We start from the raw sequence: 17,649 nt of genomic DNA, 5'->3' as shown, positions 1-17,649 counted from the left end.
ACATACACTTGTAGTCATGACAGATTTTTTATCGACACGTTAAGGTAACTCTATCGTTGACTCTAGACAAACGAGACGAGTCATAAAAAATATTGTGAGTGATAGCTAATAGTGCGCTATAAAATTGATTTACGTATGGAACGAAAAATAAGGTTCTTATGACTTCGACTATCGAAAATAATTCGCAAACATATGGTTTTTGATATGGCTGTGTTACCCCCAAATTCATGAATATCCGTTAAACATTTAAGGGGGCATGTGAGTATAGTCAAACTGATATGATGTAAAAATTTATGAACTGTTTTCTCTTGTACAGATTTATTTTTTTTTTTTTTTTTTTCATAAACTGCTTTCACCATTGTTTAGTGCAATACTTATTATACAATTTATATTTTTTATAAGTCAAATTTTTAAGAACTCAAAGTATGGCGGCTATCGTTATCGTTTACAGCGGACAAAATATCGCGTAGCTCGGTTACCTAAAACATATCTGACAAAATAAAAACTAAAACTGTCGTTGACGAGCTCACTTTTTGAAAAGAATCATTTTTCAAGATACTAGTGCGATTAGATTAAAAATAAAAAAAACTACCACATTTTTTGACCTTCCATGTAGCGTTACATTAAAGGAATTTCAAAATTCAAGAAAGTAAGTTCGTCAAGGACTGGTCGAAGCATTGAAGAAGATCCTTTGAAAATTTCATTTTAATCGGACTGACCGTGTAAAAGATATAGTACACACAGACTTTAAAAACAGTCTTTCAAGAAAAACTCGTTCAAAGTTTAAGCCGATATGAAGCTTGTATAAAAGGATTATCTTTCATATAGTCAGATTTTTCATGTACCTTCAGTCATCTATACCGGGGCCATGTAAAATTCCTTCAGCAGCTATATCAGCATCTTCCTCTGCAATTCGGACCTCTTGATTTTTCGTTTCATACGAATTCAAGGGCCTCTTCCTTTTTCTTCCCGTTACTTTCCGATAGTTGGAAAATGCAATAAAATAAAAATCGATTTATACTGACATGCTCCCTTAACGGATGTCACTGTGGTATTTGCCTAGACTACCCAGATGTCATAAGAGCATCTGGTTCCAACTTGTTGTGAACTCTGTTCGCTATTTCTTTCGCAAAATAATAATTAATGTTACGTCTTTATGCGATTTATTCGTATGAATAATTTTTCATTTTTCGTTCGTCTAATCGTGGAATATATGAATTTGTCGATCGCAAATCGAAAGACATACACGTGTCGCATTGGAGCCTATGATACAATAAACATTTTCAAAACTGATTTGTTTTCTTAAATTACGGTTTAAATACTCTGATATTTTGCGTACGTGATGAAAATGTGTTATAAGTAATGTATGACAAAGAAAATAATTTTATTTAATCATACCCCTCGTGATAGAGTTACCTTGACGCACTTGATCATCGCATATCGGCTGACCCACGCGTTTAAATAGGAAATGAGGCTGGCCCAAAAACAGATAACGCCCGAACATATGCCACCATAGATTCAACCGAATTTAAATTTCGCAGTGCAGTGGAATCTCGCTTATCCGCCCTTCGACTAACTGAGATTCCGCATTATCCGAGACGCCAATTTCATCCTCGGTCTCCGCATTAACCGAAGTGTATGATCGGATGATACGGAGAACTTTGGATAAAATGTAATAATCCGTTATACCCATGTATGAAATAGTGTCGTGTCGCTATCATGCATAATCTTGTAAAAGTCTGTGGCAATTATTTACATTGTAAGCTATAAAACGCGACGGTTCCGTTTCCGGAGTCAAGGGGAAAATATCGTGATGGCTCGAGCTATGTACGGTATGTTTTCCATATTATCCGAGATTTCGCTAATCCATGGTACGCTCTCTCCATATTACCTCGAATAAACGTTGTTTTATTGTATATCGGATACGCTAATATCGGGGTATGCCAAAAGTACCGGAATCCCTGGAATATTTTTGAGCGGATGTGTATACCAAAATTAAATTTGGAGGAAATGCATAAGATCAAAGAAATATATCTTGTGAAAGGGTGGCAGTTGGCCCACCACCTCAACCTAGTGAGCCACTGCACTTTGATGAATCGGTATTTGAATCTTAAATACCCTGCTCATTGACGAGTGACGGTGGGGAAGGAGGGACGATTCCACTTTTTAATCTAGTCGCTATTTTGCGTATGCTTGATAAGTTGAGCTTAAATGGCAGTGAGAGAGTATTTCTTGTACGTCCGCCATCTTGAATTAGGTGCGTCAAGCTGAAATTTGGCAAGCATATTCTGTTAGAATGTTAGAACAAATCTCTCAACTGAGTCAGCACACGACTTTCCTTGGCATTTAAGATTCTTATGCTACTATGTGACGAAAATCATAGCGCATCGTCGAGATCTGCGAACAGCGAAGGCGGTTAAAGCTCGCAACAATGATTTTTTATAAATTCTAAAAAAAAAGCTTATTGCAAACAGGATAGCAAAAGTGCTGAAGCAATCCGAAGCTATAAGATATAAGGTAGGCGAGCAATAAAAATTGGAAAAAATTTACTGTACTTTTCAAGCAGAAAACAATTTTCTTTTTTTTTTTTTTAATGTGCTTCCAAAATACTAGAAATTGATTTTTTGAGTCGTCTTTTTTTTTACCGAATGTAAAATGATGTTCTTCAAAGTTTTATGGATTACGATAGTCGACTTTGTTCGAGAAAAAAAAATCCAACAAGGGTTGAATTTTTTAAAATTATTTTCATTTCATCACCATCAAATTCCTCGTGAAAAACTGCTCAAGAAATAAATTGACCGTCCCCCTAATACTAAGGCGTCATTATCTGAAAAGTTGGGTGAACCCTTAAGGGGGGACCATCGGCTGAAATCAGCTCTATGAAATAATGATGTAACAAGGTTGCTGATTTTTCAAAAAATACTATTTTCTTCGAGGAATAACTTCGCGCAGTACGTGAATCTGGTTTCTCACATTTTCGATCATTAAGAAAGAAATATTCAGCATTATTTTACTAACGCCCGTGATGGTGTAAAGTTAAACAAAAGAATGTGTGTTCAATAGGTGCATAAAGACCTTCGTTCGTCGTGAACACTACTGATGAATTATATCAAAAACGCCGTTTTTCGAGTATTTTGTTTGTTAAAAACCCATTAACTCACATAATTTTAAATATTAAGGGTTACTGATTCTTTCATGTGTTTGGGAGAATTTTTCGAACAATCTCAGATTTGAATTTCTTGATATCTCGTTTATTTCAAAAATCGCAATTTCTAAAGCGATGAGGAAATATTCAAACGATATTAAGCTTTGGCAAAGTTGATCTTCGAAAGAAATAGCATTCTAAAAAACATCAGCAACCTTGTCACATCGCTATTTCAGCTGCATGGGCTCTCCCCAACCTCTGCAGACACATTTCATAATGCGATAATTACAGACTTCGCTTTACACTGAGTTCCAAAAATTATTTGTCAATGAATCATAAAATCGTCCAATGATATGCTTGTGAAATAATGAATATGAATTTTAACGACAAGTCGTACATTGTTATAGTCACTCGGCCCGGGAACACGGTGCTGTTGGCTGGCTCTGTGTAAGTCAAACGGAAAAAATTAATGGCTCCGTACATAGAACAAACAAAAATACTGTACAAATATGGTACTTCGCCACAGTTATACGATGTGCATGCCGATGATTGTGAATGTAAAGTTTAAGTTTTTAAACCGCCTATGGACACATATAAATTGTATAAAATTTAATGACAGGAAATCAAAGCAGTGCAACTAGAAGAGGCATTGATGGAAGGTGAAGGTGAGATGGACGTCTCAGATTCCGAGGATGAACCTCAACGAAAAAAGTCACGTAGTCAATCCGATGCTAATGACGACGTTGAAGGGTTGCAGAATTTGAAGGAAGAGAATGACAGCCTGCGATGTCAATTGGAAGCATACAAAAATGAGGTACGTGATGCGTTAACAGCTTAACAGTCGTATACGACTGTACCACGGCTTGTATGAGGAAAAAAATGGTGTTCAAGCCGCTACAATCCTCAGCAAAAAATAGGACTAGTGTAGTTTGGTGTTGAAGTTAGTACAGTGAGTAATTGTGAAAAAAGTGGTCCTGGAAGTCTTTGAGGATCTGGAAATGACCTTGAATGTTGGTTGTCCTTAAAAAGTCCTGGAAATATCCTATTTTTAAGGTTTGCTGCGAATGATATACTTATTTCTGTTTACTGAGTTCTTAAAAAGTGAATTTCCACCTCGAATCGCGTTTTTCGTTTTTCCCTATTAACAGGTTGTAGTAGAAATAACGTATATCTCCTAAATCGTGCCGATTATGTACAGTGCCCTCTGCATTTGTGTATTTTTATTTTTTATGCATATCCTTGAATATCCTAGAAATATCTTGAAAATGTCCTTGAATTTGTATCGGATTTTTTTATTGGACACCATGAAAATGCATAGTTACTATATTGCATTTACACCAGCTATATCACCATATATATCTATCTAATTTAACGTGTCACTCTTGAAATTGCAATAAAAAACTCGATGAAATTATTATTTTTTTTATTTTTCAATTCGATGTTATGCGGGTAATGGGAGCAATATGATTTTATTACCAAATATTTCTTTTTCTTTGTTATTACATTAACAATTACTTAGGCAAATAAGATTAAAGCGTTTTGAGAATGATAGACTTTTGTCAGACTTGCTAAAATTAATGGCTCCCATTTTCCGAAGTGTGGGGTAATGGAAGTGAATGACATTTCTTACTTTTTTTAAAAAATTTTTTAACCTACGATTATTTAGCTTGATGTTTTTCAGTGATTTTCTGGTAGCCAGATAAGTAAAGCTTAAATTCGTAATTACTGAAAAAATATATGATATAAATTATGAATATTATTAAAATGCGACCGAGGTGTAAAGCTTTGAGCTCGGCAAATGTGAGAGGCTCGAGTTTCTTGCTAAAGAGTTCTTTCCAGTATTCTGGACCGATTTTACGGATCATCGTGTGAACTATGATGATTTGGTCGTAATAATCCACGGGACTCTTTTATTCCAACGACGATTTTTTCGCAACACAAGAAATAGCGAAGAGAAAAGTGTTGTGACATGAACATTGTTCAGGAATCGTTTGTTTTCGCAACGTGACACGAGAGTTTGTCAAGCTCGAGCAAAATACTCCGAGATAGTTGCGATATTTTTGATGATTTGCACAGCTCATCGGTCAGACTCTATTTAAGGTACCTAGTGAAGTCTTTTCACTTCCGAGAGATGCGAATTTTCAAAAATTATTCAGGTGAAGAGATCGTGGAAAGACTGCCAATCCGAGTAACTTTTCGAAAAAGTGAGCAGTTCGATACGTGGCAACTGGTTTGATGATCCTGCAATCAAAGCAATTGCTGCAATTAGCGCGGATTTTAGCGATTAGACTAAATCAAGCACCGTTCACTTCCCATTCATGTATTATTATTTGCACTGTCCGTAATAATCTCAAAATATGAATGAGAGCATTTTGATCGCGTCGAGGGGATCACCTTTTGCTTCGAATTTAATTCGATTGCTCTTCTCAAGCATATCTTGGAATTTCTGACAGTTTGAGTTCAACGCGTCGAATCGTGACTGCACTTGCCCCAGAGTATTTTTTGCTGCACCGAGGTTACGTAATTTTTCAAGTGCACGAGAGACGCACTAGAAGAGATCGGTTTGACGATCGACTCATTCTTCAATCGTCATTTCAAAAAACGAGAAATATTAACCCGCGCTAACTGAGTTTCTACGACCGAGGTACGGACACGCACACTGACAGTACGCGTCGTTATATACACTAGTGTGGTCCTTGTTTATGGTGTTGACAAATTTTTTCCAGACTCCCCCAATCAACTTCGAATAATTCAAAAACAATTGCCTGATTTTTTTTAGATTTTTACCTCAACTCTAACTCCTCCCGCCAACACGATGGATTTCCCAATTTAAAATACACATGCTTCAAACACATTCTGATTGTCACTATATATTTTATTGTAAGAGTAATAGTATTTAAAAAAAATATGTAACGGCGCTGTTTTAGTGGGAATTAGTGCTACTACTTGAGAAAAAATCCACATCATCATACCATGCAATCTAGACAAATTGCACATCCTCGAAATCAGACTTTTTTTTTAATTTAGAGGAAGTGCGATTCATCTAGATTGCCTGATATGATGATGTAAATTTTTTCTCAAATAATAGCTATAGGTTTTTTTGGAAAATTATTACTCTCAAAATCAAATATATGTTGAAAATGTGACCGAAACACGTATATTTTAAATAGGGACATCCACTTCCTTGGTGGGAGAGGTTACATTTAAGATAATAATCTGAAAAAATTCGGCAATTGTTTCTAAATTATTTGAAGTTGATTCGGCGGGTGGTCCGGAAAAAATTGCTCAACACCGTAAATATGGACCACCCTGATACACACACACGTTGACAACGCAGGTGTGTATTTACGAACTGAGACTGGTAATGGTCACTGTAGAGCATACAGCACATTTGAATTTTTACCGATAGTTTCCACTGACAATGAAAGGTTTCCACTGTGTTGGATAAGGGTACACGATACTTGGAGTACGATAGATCCGTTTCACTCACTGGCTAATCTGTTTCGCCGCAAATCATAACCATTCGAAGCCTGATTCGACTCGATCCGCCACTTATCCGGCGTGAAGGACTAAAAAAATGTTTTGAGAGATAGATGATGGAGTGACGTTCAATCTTGTTCGAATTGTTAATCTATTTGATTTTGCTGTGTGTCATAGGCAAATTGATCCAGATACATGTTCGGTCCTGCATAAAATTTTAATTCGTTTATTATATGCACATTGTAAATTCCAATTTTTATCTATAACCAGGACCAAATGCGTTACATGATACATTTGTAATTCGTAATTAAGATGGAATAATTACAAAGACGAATACAGTACGTAATTTATGACAAGCAGCATGCGAAATTTGTAATTAATCTGATTTCAATCCCAAAACACAATTGTGGTTTGTGATGGATTTCGCTTCAATTAAATACAGAATACATTTTTTATTTTACTTACTTACAAATCAAGGAACTGTAATGCTATTAACAGGATGAAAGAAGTGTCGCAATCCTTGATGTATTGGAATGGACTAACAGGTCGCATTTTATTACAACATATTCTTGTTTTATTGAATAGTAGTGTCGACGGAGCATCGATTTGCGGATGTTTTAAAAATATATATAAAAATAAGCAAGCAATCCTAGTAGAGAAATAGCCGAAAGGGAATTTCCTAAAAAATAAACCATATTTGACTGATTCATAGTAAATATCCGTGATATATTTAGGTGGATGTCCTCAAGTCTGAGACGAAAACAGAAATTGACTCAAAGGAGAAACAAATGAAGATGTTGCAGCAAACCTTGAAGGGAATGCAAGAACAGCTTGTACAATCGAAGAAACAACAAGTTCAAGATGATCAGAAGATCAAGGACTTGACGGGAAAATTAAATGCAACGAAAAAGGAGGATCCTGCAGAAAGTGAAATAATAACTTTAGACAAGGATGATGACATTAATGAAGAGCCAAGGACTCCAAAGCCGCCGCTACTTCTACCTGGATGTGTACCTGTTAATCAAAGAGAAGCTAAACTAATCGGTAATGACCCAATCCAGTACAGTCATAGATTTTTTTTTCGTTATTCTGTCACGAGTCATTTTACTTTATACACATATGCTTCATTTTTCTTAGTGTCATATACATATAGTTTTTCGCAGTATTTTACGTAATCCATGGGTCGCTGAAATGCGACGATACTTGAATCTTGTACTCTGTCTGCGAAGAGAACGATATAGTACTTGGCTCGATTTCTTTCTGTTTGGTTGGACTTCGCACAAGAAAATGTCTGTTTTATCCCCTTTAACCCTAGGACCCTACATTATCTATACGAAACAAATAACTTACACAAGGGTTACGCGCTCCTCAAAACGTCAAATCAACGCTTCTAACGGACCGTTAGTGGTAGAAGGTTTTTTTTTCATTCGAAAGCTGAAAGACTGAAGAATAGAAGAGTATATACGAGAAAAACCTAATATGAATTTTTCACCGTCGAAAATTCGATTGAACAAAGTAAGAAAACTGATTTTAGCAAGTCGCAAGAATTATGTGGGATTAGGGGTATCCATGTGTAGGGTCCCAGGGTCCAGAGAATGCTATAGTCAGTTCTTACAGTTAAATGTCTTCTATTATTTTCGACTAATATCAGAGGTTATGCACCGAAACCCAAAAAAGACACAGAGGCCAAATTTTACGTGCAATTCTAAACAAAAACACACCAAGTAATTTGGTTTTTTCGAAAAAATGACGATATGGTGTGAAAAATACGAAACAGTGATCGTGATTTTTTAAGCGATGAAGGTGTCACTGACAGCGCGAAAAATTGGGATTAGGTAACTTACGCTCATGAGAAAATGTGTTCAATTGTGCGCATGCGTCAACGTTTCTTTACGGTACTGTTCGAAAATGTGGCACTTTACGCACGCCCCACAGGCTTCAAACATCGAACCTTTCAAGCAGGTGTCAGGACACATTAGCGTCTATTACATGGGTGGATGAGAGAAATCTGTCTTGTGTGATTACAGCGCTCATCTCAGCTCATGCTGCGTCTACACTAGACTCCTGCAATTGCTGTATTCGCCTGCACGCTGCAATCTTAACTTGTCGGAAATCGCTCACTTTCCACACTTGTAACACAATATACTATTTCTATATAACGAAAGCGTGATGTTCAAATCATTTTATATATTCCGATTACAAAGCAGCGATTGTGCAAAGGGACCCAAACGCACGATAATTTAGCATACTGTACTGAATGTGAATAAGGCCGCTTTGCTTCTTCCATCTGATCCCCACTTCGCTCAAACCTATGCAATGCTGTGTTGTTCTCTTCGTGAATAGGGTATATATCCATGAGATAGATCGCAGTCCTTACTTTAAGTCTTTGCATCAGGTCTTTTGAATCACAAATTAACAAGTCATTTATTACAAGTCGTACCGGAGTGGTTTCTTTATCAACCGTCCACCCTATGTCTAATTGTAATTGGTTAGTGCATCCATACATTCTTTTGTATTTTATCTGGCCTTAAATTACGATTCTACTTTGATTTCTTAATCACACTATTGGCAAATAATAATATCTTTGGTTTTTCGGTAACATCAATCCAGAGTTATACACAATGGCAATACACTTGTTAGCAAAATACTACTGCGGCATCGGCTGCGGTGCCACGATTTTTTAATATTCCTGGACAATTTTTAAACTGCAAAACAAGTTTCATCGTTACACACAAAAAATATTCACCACACTACATTCCGAGAGAAATTTGAAAATTTTCCAGAAATATTGAAAAATGGCACCGCTACATCTGCAAAATCCAGTAGCATCTTTCTTATGCTGGAATCATCCATTTCTCTCTTTTACTTAAGGAGAGATTTAAACTCACTGTCACAACTAGCCTCTGTTAATTTTAGCCCACGTGTCTAAGAAATTGAATTTACATAAAAAATAAGGTTTATTTGCTATCACATCGATTAAAACATGGTGACTGAACGCAAACATTTGGCATGCAGCAATCTTTCGCCTTTACGAGCAATTAATTCATTTGATGGTCAGCGGAAGCACTTATTACACACTCGTGCACCTGTGCTGTTTGGTCCATTTATGTGACTTAAATCGATTAAATTTTGAACAAAATCAATTGCAAAAACTTTTTGTCTCACATTTTTATACCCGCAAGTAACGGTAATAGCGGAAAGTTCTAAGACTGCTCCTTCAAGGTCAGTCGATTTTCCATGTTTGTTATAGAACTAAGGACACGAAGTTGGCATCATGTAGAATTAAAATTGGGCCCGGTACTGGTTTTTCTTGACTAAATTTGTACGAAGTTTTATCAGCCTATATATATACCCGGAAGCCGAGAGTTGAAGCTCCATTAAAATTCAAGATTATCAGCAGGAACTTTTGTAATCGAGTCTCTTCTTTCACACACTTTTCTCAGTAAATCGATACGAATTGGAAACGCGACTTTCAAATTCGAATTTTACGGAATCCAGTATCTATTTATTTGAACGTGTGATTCGGGATGAATTAAATGACGGTTTCTATGCACATTATTTCGATTTCGAATGAATTACGTTCATCGAATATAATGTGAAAGTGTGAGTTGATGTGGAAATTGCATTATTTCACACAACGAATAAACATCTGCAGTTTTTAAAACTGGTAATTTGTATGAAAATTCGGTGATGTTTCAGTATTTGAAGAATGAAGTGGATTACTGTGAAATTCGATTGAAAGTTGTCCCATAACTTTGACGTGAATTACTTTCAAGAAAAACGTTAAAATGGCTGGTATCGGCCTAATTAAATCCTGGAAATTGGTGTCACTTTTTATAAAATCGACACTGATATCTACTTTTTTTTTGAAACCCTGTCATTTTTGTGCATGCGGCGTATTCGGTTTTCATTTTTTACTTATTATCATGAAACTTACTATGCATAGTTGATCTTAGCATGGGTTTTCATACTTATGATATGTGTGCTTTTGTTCCATAAACACGGAGGAACCATATCAGGCAAGAAATACTTTCCCTCGAATTTTCCCAAAAACATCAATTTTTATGGCACCCAATAATGGATGACTAAAATCGTACCTTTTTTTATATCAGAGGAATAAGATTGTGTTACTATAGTTACGATTTTAATTTTACAGGTTTGATAGCTACTTTTCTACATATTCATCCCTTTGGTGCAAGTGTCGATTATGTATGGTCATATTTACAAAAGATGGAACCAGGACTTAGACCAAACGAAGTTGAAAACCTAATGCAACGATTTCCACAAGTCTTCAAACAGGAACTCTCTGGTATTGGAGCAAACATGGAAAGGCGCTGGCAATTTTGTGGTTTCAATGTTCACCGCGGGCACTAAGTACATTGTAAATGTTTTTAAACCTTGTCACGTACATTAGGTAGCTAATAATATTGACTTAGAATAAAGATACGCTAAAGACGAGTAATTCTATGATCCCAGATAAGCATACCTTCTGATGGGCGAGAATCGATCTAGAATCCAATGGCATGAAGTGATTCGATGATAACAGAAAATTTTAATTATTATTGCAGCGAATAACGGTTTTTCTCATCAAGGTGGAGCTTGTCATTCAATTCAGATAATGTAAATTATTATTACTCTATACAAGGAGCTCATTCAAAATAAAAAGATATATGTTAAAGCATTTTGAAGATTTTCGTGTGACAAGATGTTTTAGTACCAACGCTACAGATATTCATCTCATGTATATCTTTTTGGTATAAAAATTAGAACAATATGACATTATTTACAAAATGAACATGCAAACAGCGAGTCACGCAGTTGACTGTGCTTTAGGGATACCCTGCCTTCATAATCTAAAAAAAAGAAACTTTTTTTTCAACATCGAACTGCTAGGAAACTGAAAGTTATATTATATATATTTGTTGACACATGTGTGTCACTCCTTTTTCATTTTTGTCTTTAAATTTGGGAGATAAAGCTCCATCGAATCATCCTAAAATTCAGGGGCAGAAAGAGTTTGATCAATAAATGTGCACTATCGCATGTGAGGATTAGATCCATAACTGTTTGTGAAACGCTTAATTTACATATTTTTTAATGAATTACCTTCCATATCTCACAGCCCACACGTTAACAGCCTTAAGGAGTTTTGAGCATACCATCCGGTTTCCAATGTTTTGTAAGGACTCTACTAAAAACGTGTGAGCGCGCCTGACGATTCGGTCCTGAACTAAAGTTGCCAATATCGATGGTGGAATACTCAACTTGTTGAAATTATTTCTAATATTTTAAGAAAATAGTGGCCTCAGTAAAAATGTTCTCCGAAATGCTACGGTTACTGTTAGAATTCTGAACATGATTTCGGCGATTTACACAAAATTATATGACACCCGCAGAAAACTCTACATCTTTGCAGAATAATAAATTCCGCTATCCCGCCATTTGAGCGTCACTGGTGCTTTGTATTTCGCAAAATTTGGCAGTCTTGATGACGATCAGTAAAATCGGCAACAACAGTACTATACTTTCTCTCGCAAAATTGATGTAAGTTGCTAAAATTGAATAATGATGTGGTTTCATTGTTTGAGGACAGCCCCTTTCGAGGTCAAGTTGTTATATTATAAAGTTCTTTTGACTGACCTCTACACCCAAACAAGCACATTACATTTTCTTTCATTTTTTGAACTTGGTTATTTTTCCCGTCTTTGAATTTATTCTTCTCTCTTCCATTCCGAAAGAAATTATTATGCACTATATCTACTGAATTATTGAGAAACGGGCAAAAGTTCAACTTGAATAGTATTTGCAACACGACTGGAGTACCGCACCAGTGAAATAAGCGTCATAGTGCGGCGCATCGAAAACTCGATGGCAAAATCTTATATAAAAAAAAACCAACAAAATGTACAGGTAAATCTCACCTTATCGGGAATTCAGATAATTCGAAGGATCCATCGATTGTTTAATTGGTTATTGTAATTAATTAACACAACAAAGTGCATACCATGACACCGGTGACTGTCTTAGGAAATTACGCTCAATTCCGCATGCGGAAAATTATATGATCCATTGAGTTACTATATCCTAATTCTCTTGTAGATGCAACTAAATCGCAGCAAGTTTCACATCTGCTTGTCAAATTGACTAACTAATCGGCAATTGCGACCAGATGTTAGCGATCAAAATTCGTAGGTGTTTCAAGGTTTTGTTGCGTTGGGGGTTTGACATAGCTAAACCATGATGGGTCTTCATGTAATTTCACGTAATCTTGAAACAATTGCGCGTATTGACGGTTACAACCGTCAGATTTCCGTCGCACCTGGCGCGAAATTATTCGACCCCGAGTTGTGCAGTTTGCTGATGCTCAGGCGTTGACTGAAGATGCTCAGGAGTTAACTAAGGTTCGATATTGTAACTCTGGCCGAATGAGTTGTGTTAGTGAAGGATAAACTAAACGGTGCCTTGCACTTGGTAAAATACAATGATTATTCAAACGATACCGTAGATATAAGCTAGATGGTGCAGCATATTTGGCAGAATAAAAATATAATACAATGATACTAACTCTCGGTTCGGAATACCTGGGATGCCGGGTATATTACGTACGTCTTCTTCAGGACCACAGCCAACGTGCACTAATATGCTTGCGAAACTCAATACATGTGCACAGTACGCTTGCCTCAGTACGGCGACAGATACACTCGGGCTTGGGACACTCCAATATGTATGCTGACTACACTTGCCTCGATACCTCGCACCACGCAAGTTCAAGTTCAAAGGCATATATTGATATTACATTATTTTTACATGCTCATTACAGTATCTTTTTTATATACATTTGATACCCGTTCGTAGACTTTACTAAAATTTTATTTATAATATCACAATTTGTAAATTTTTTATCACATCTCAAAGTGTAATCTCATGATTTTTCGGGAAAAAAGTAAAAAACCCAAATAAATTTGTGGTGATACCTCACACCAAAAGAGTAAACTGCTAATTCAGGAAATGAAGCATTTTTGTGTGGCACTGATCCAGGACGGATACGGTTTGCATATTCTTATAGAGCTAATGCCCATGATAAAGGTCTATGTGTTTCCGGCCACAGATTTTTTGGCGCAATAATATGCGGTGCGGTCGAAGTTTGTGAAAGGATATTTTTAAGTTATCGAGACGAAACTATTAATTTAAGAGAAAAAAGTTTTGTAAGAATTTGTTTGTATTAATTCCAAGGAGCTCGTTTCAAAAAGTATTAATCCGATCGAGCTTCGGTTTTGCACACCTTTTTTGGTATACCAAGAGACAAATATTCCAAGACTGAAAGATATACATTCAATATTTCATGAATTATTCGTTATTTCAGAAATGACCGTTTTAGCAAGTTCTTATTGCTTTGCAAGAAAATAAATTAATCAATTTCAATGTGCAACCAGCCAGATTATTCGACTTTTAAAAAAACCGACTTTTCTTGCACGGAATTTCCAGAATGCAATATTATCGGAGAACACCCAAACTTGAAAAATATTAATCCCGAAGAATCCTACATACTATCATTTCTTACACCGAACTGGGTGAAAAATGGCTGCAAAAGGGGAGAACGTTTTTTGCCCATATACAAATGGAACTACTCCTCCAATTTTCATGTTACAGAATCGGGATATCATTATTCAATAGCTGTTATTCTTACATGAAAATACAAACAAAAAATGGTTCAAAGTGTATCAGGGGGGATATCATTTTTTTAAAACAATTATTGCAGATGCTCTTTGTGACATAAGGAGCTAAAATTTGGGTACAATATAGACAAAGCCTCATAATAACCGTAATGAAATATTGAAAAAGATTAATTATGAACGTACCGTTTATTTGTGCGGTTAATTCATGGATAAATGTGATGTCGCGTATGGCGACGGAGTGGGGGGAACCCTATTCCACGAAATTGGAAAATCTATTGAACAATTGAACTTGCTGAGATCAGTTTTTTCAATTATGGCCAACTTTTTCTGCTGATCCTGATTTTGCTATCAACAGCTCAAAAAAAGTCGTTTCTTTTTTTTAAGGTAATAGAGGAACTTCACAACAATGGAGCACAATTCACATTAAATCTAAAAATTAATTGAATAACAATAAATAAAAAAATTAAATATATTAATACAAAAATTTCGCTGAGAAGCGCAAGCTAAGATCTGAGAGTTAGTTGATAAAATAATAGATTAATAGAAGCGAACAGGAAAATATTCCATGTTTTTCGGCCGTAACTTTTGATTCGTTGTTCGCAGAGATCCGAGACAGCACGTAATAGATTCCTTTCGCAAAGCTACGTCGATATAGGGTCTGGATGATTCGATTCCAGAATTTTTTAAAATTTGTCCAAAATTGACCGAAAAAATCCAAAGGGGCCTTCTTTTTTTTCGAGAGAAAAACTTTCCTCTTAGCATCGATTCAAACGACCTTTCTAGACTAATTCGACCCCAAGGATTGCAAAAAAGGCATTTGCAGCATTGTAGGACCAACAGGTAAGCGGAAACAAAAAAAATACAAATAGATTTATTTATTTATTACTTCTATGCAGGGTACATGATATAGTAACAATACACTATCGTATCCTGCAATGGTACATACATTGCACCTGTATGTGCAAGACGAACTACAACAATAATTATATCATGCAACATTTGTTATATTCTACTTATAGTAATGGATGTTACACTTCTTTATTCTTAAATAGTAATCAGATATCTTACGTAATGTTTAATCATACTTGTTCATCTCTTTTCGTTTTTCATTGTAATATTATTCGGCAACTTGGATAACTATGACGGTACTTACATACTACGTACATAGTAGAAAAGTATACTGGTTCGTTACGGGCTTAAATGAAAATATCAGTCTGTTCCCGTTCGTCATTCTATAAGCATAATAATATTCGGTCTACATTATTTGAGCACACGCGGTGAGCGATGGCAACATCAGTTCTTGTCGTCTACACGTACCGACTGCTTGCCGGATTGAGTTGTACGTGCAAGGTAGGACGCAGAGGAGGCCGGTTGACAATAAATTGAACTCGTCCATTTTCGATTCCCAAAAGTCCCATAACGCTATCAGTCTTTACATATATTCAGTCAACGCCGTTGGTCGGAGAATTCAAACTTCGGCTGACGTCGCATGTTAAGGCAATCCTCCTAAACATGAGTTCGCGTTGCGCGTAACTTACGTAGTGTTTTCACCCGGCCCATGGGACCATAGGGATATATAAAATAGAGCCTAAGCAACGGCGTAAGCGTCCTGTGAACGGATTTGAATCGGTTCTCTAGAGGACAGAAGATGATAATTCTCTCGCCCTCTCTGTCGCTCCTCCCATGGAGTGGGGGCCGCAAGAGGGGAAGAACAGCTAGGCAGGCGCGTGCAGCTACCCCCCCTCCATGGGAAAAGGTCGGGGCGGGGGGGGGGGGGGGGGGGGGGGGTTTGTTGTCTTCCATCCTTCAGAGAACTGATTTACATCTGTTTGGATCTCTTCTGAACGCCGTGCGGCATCAGTCGTTTTCGAGCAGTCGGATTGAAATCACGTGCACTCAGTATCAATTCAACATTCAGACCTGATTATTCAGGTTGAATCACGTTCTTCGATCAGTGTATTTCCGCCATACACACATCTACGAATAATGCGCGAGGAGCAGCGTGTAGCCTGAAGAAAAACCGAGTTACTGAATAAAAACCGAGTTACTGGATAAAAATATTCTGCGAACGTTAAAGGTGAATTTCGTGTCCCGAGTTTTCATTGTTTTGTGTAACTTGAGAATTCAGTGATTTCTATTTTTGTCTCTGTGCGTCGAGTGTCAGTATCATTATTTTTGTGGCTGATTTTCGGCAAATGCACAGTTGCATTGTTAGCAAGTTTATTCAGTCGTTTGAAACAGATAGCTACAGCACGAAAAGTGAGTGTAGAATCGAGTGTTATTGCAATGCGGATATTTGGATTATAAGAGATTGGTGAAGATGTGAATTATGTGAAAAGTGCGTCGCTTCACCAATACACCTGAGATGCTACAAGAACTACTACGTGCAAAAGTGTAGTGCAGCCCAGAGTCAAGGTAACGATACTTATTTTAATTATTGATTGATAATTCACGGAGGTACATGTAAGACCGAAGTTTTGTACTTGCATAACATGCAATGGATACGAAACTAAACGGTAATAATTAATTTGCAAACTGAAAAGCCAATTTGTTAAATTAATTCAACTGTTCTGTTTTTTACAGATTCCAGCAGAGACTTCCGAGTAACTTTGCCATTTCTCGGCAACGTTGGTGAGTTTGCATGTGTTAGGTTACGGGTATTTCCATGGGATTCCTCTGTCACGTGGCGTGCCGGTAACAATTGTTAAACAAATCTTCGATTTCTTAGCTGCATGGATAGGCTCATTCACGATCGCAACGTTCTTGACTTTCAATCGAATCATTATTTTTCGCAATGCAACTTAGCGTAGCTTACTTCAAGTTAGAAATTTTACACGTTGCTAAAAGTGGAATGAGCATCGCGACAGGTAACCATGGCTTACTCGGCACTCGCGAGATCGAATTGTGTTTCGTAACTGATGTAATAATCTACGATTGAATTTACTGATGATGCCGTTTAAGTGGTGGGTTCACCTGAGGTTTGAACATATTCAATTATTCACGTTATGGTTAAATTGATGAAATTCCAAAGTCTGGCATAACGTAACGTAATCAAATTGCATTTTACATTATACATCATTTTCAATCTTTTAACAGCCAACAAGTATTGATCAACTGCAGGCTTAGCTCGCTTAGAAAAATGCTAATTGGCATTCAGGATGTTTTTAATCACTTTTACAAAAGGTTAATGTACCGATAGTCTGCCAACATTCACTAAAATAATAAATGCAATATTAGAGTTGGCGGGATACAACCGCGATACTGTATTCCGAGAAGGCAGACTACGATACAAAAACATTTTGCTCCCAACAGGTAACCAACGAAAATGTAAGTCAGTGACCACGGCGC

At 36.6% G+C, this 17,649-nt stretch overlaps 1 protein-coding gene across 2 annotated transcripts in view; it reads left to right on the top strand.

Annotated features, from left to right (window-relative positions):
• Positions 1 to 13,467, top strand: part of LOC124213983 (ecto-NOX disulfide-thiol exchanger 2) — a 29,933-nt gene extending 16,466 nt beyond the window's left edge. Inside the window, exons 8-11 of one of the 2 annotated variants that reach the window (XM_069134210.1) lie at positions 3,765 to 3,959; positions 7,360 to 7,669; positions 10,782 to 11,006; positions 11,102 to 13,467. In XM_069134210.1, the coding sequence (XP_068990311.1) occupies positions 3,765 to 3,959; positions 7,360 to 7,669; positions 10,782 to 10,999 (723 nt within the window). In that variant the 3' untranslated portion in view covers positions 11,000 to 11,006; positions 11,102 to 13,467. Of the gene's footprint in view, positions 1 to 3,764; positions 3,960 to 7,359; positions 7,670 to 10,781 lie in introns of both variants that reach the window. The other variant, XM_046615835.2, reaches the window with a different exon arrangement.
• Positions 13,468 to 17,649: the final 4,182 nt, after the last annotated feature.

Source organism: Neodiprion pinetum, chromosome 3, assembly GCF_021155775.2.
Source record: "Neodiprion pinetum isolate iyNeoPine1 chromosome 3, iyNeoPine1.2, whole genome shotgun sequence".
In the NCBI taxonomy this organism is placed as follows: Eukaryota; Metazoa; Arthropoda; class Insecta; order Hymenoptera; family Diprionidae; genus Neodiprion; species Neodiprion pinetum.
This window is presented reverse-complemented; position numbering and strand designations above follow the sequence as displayed.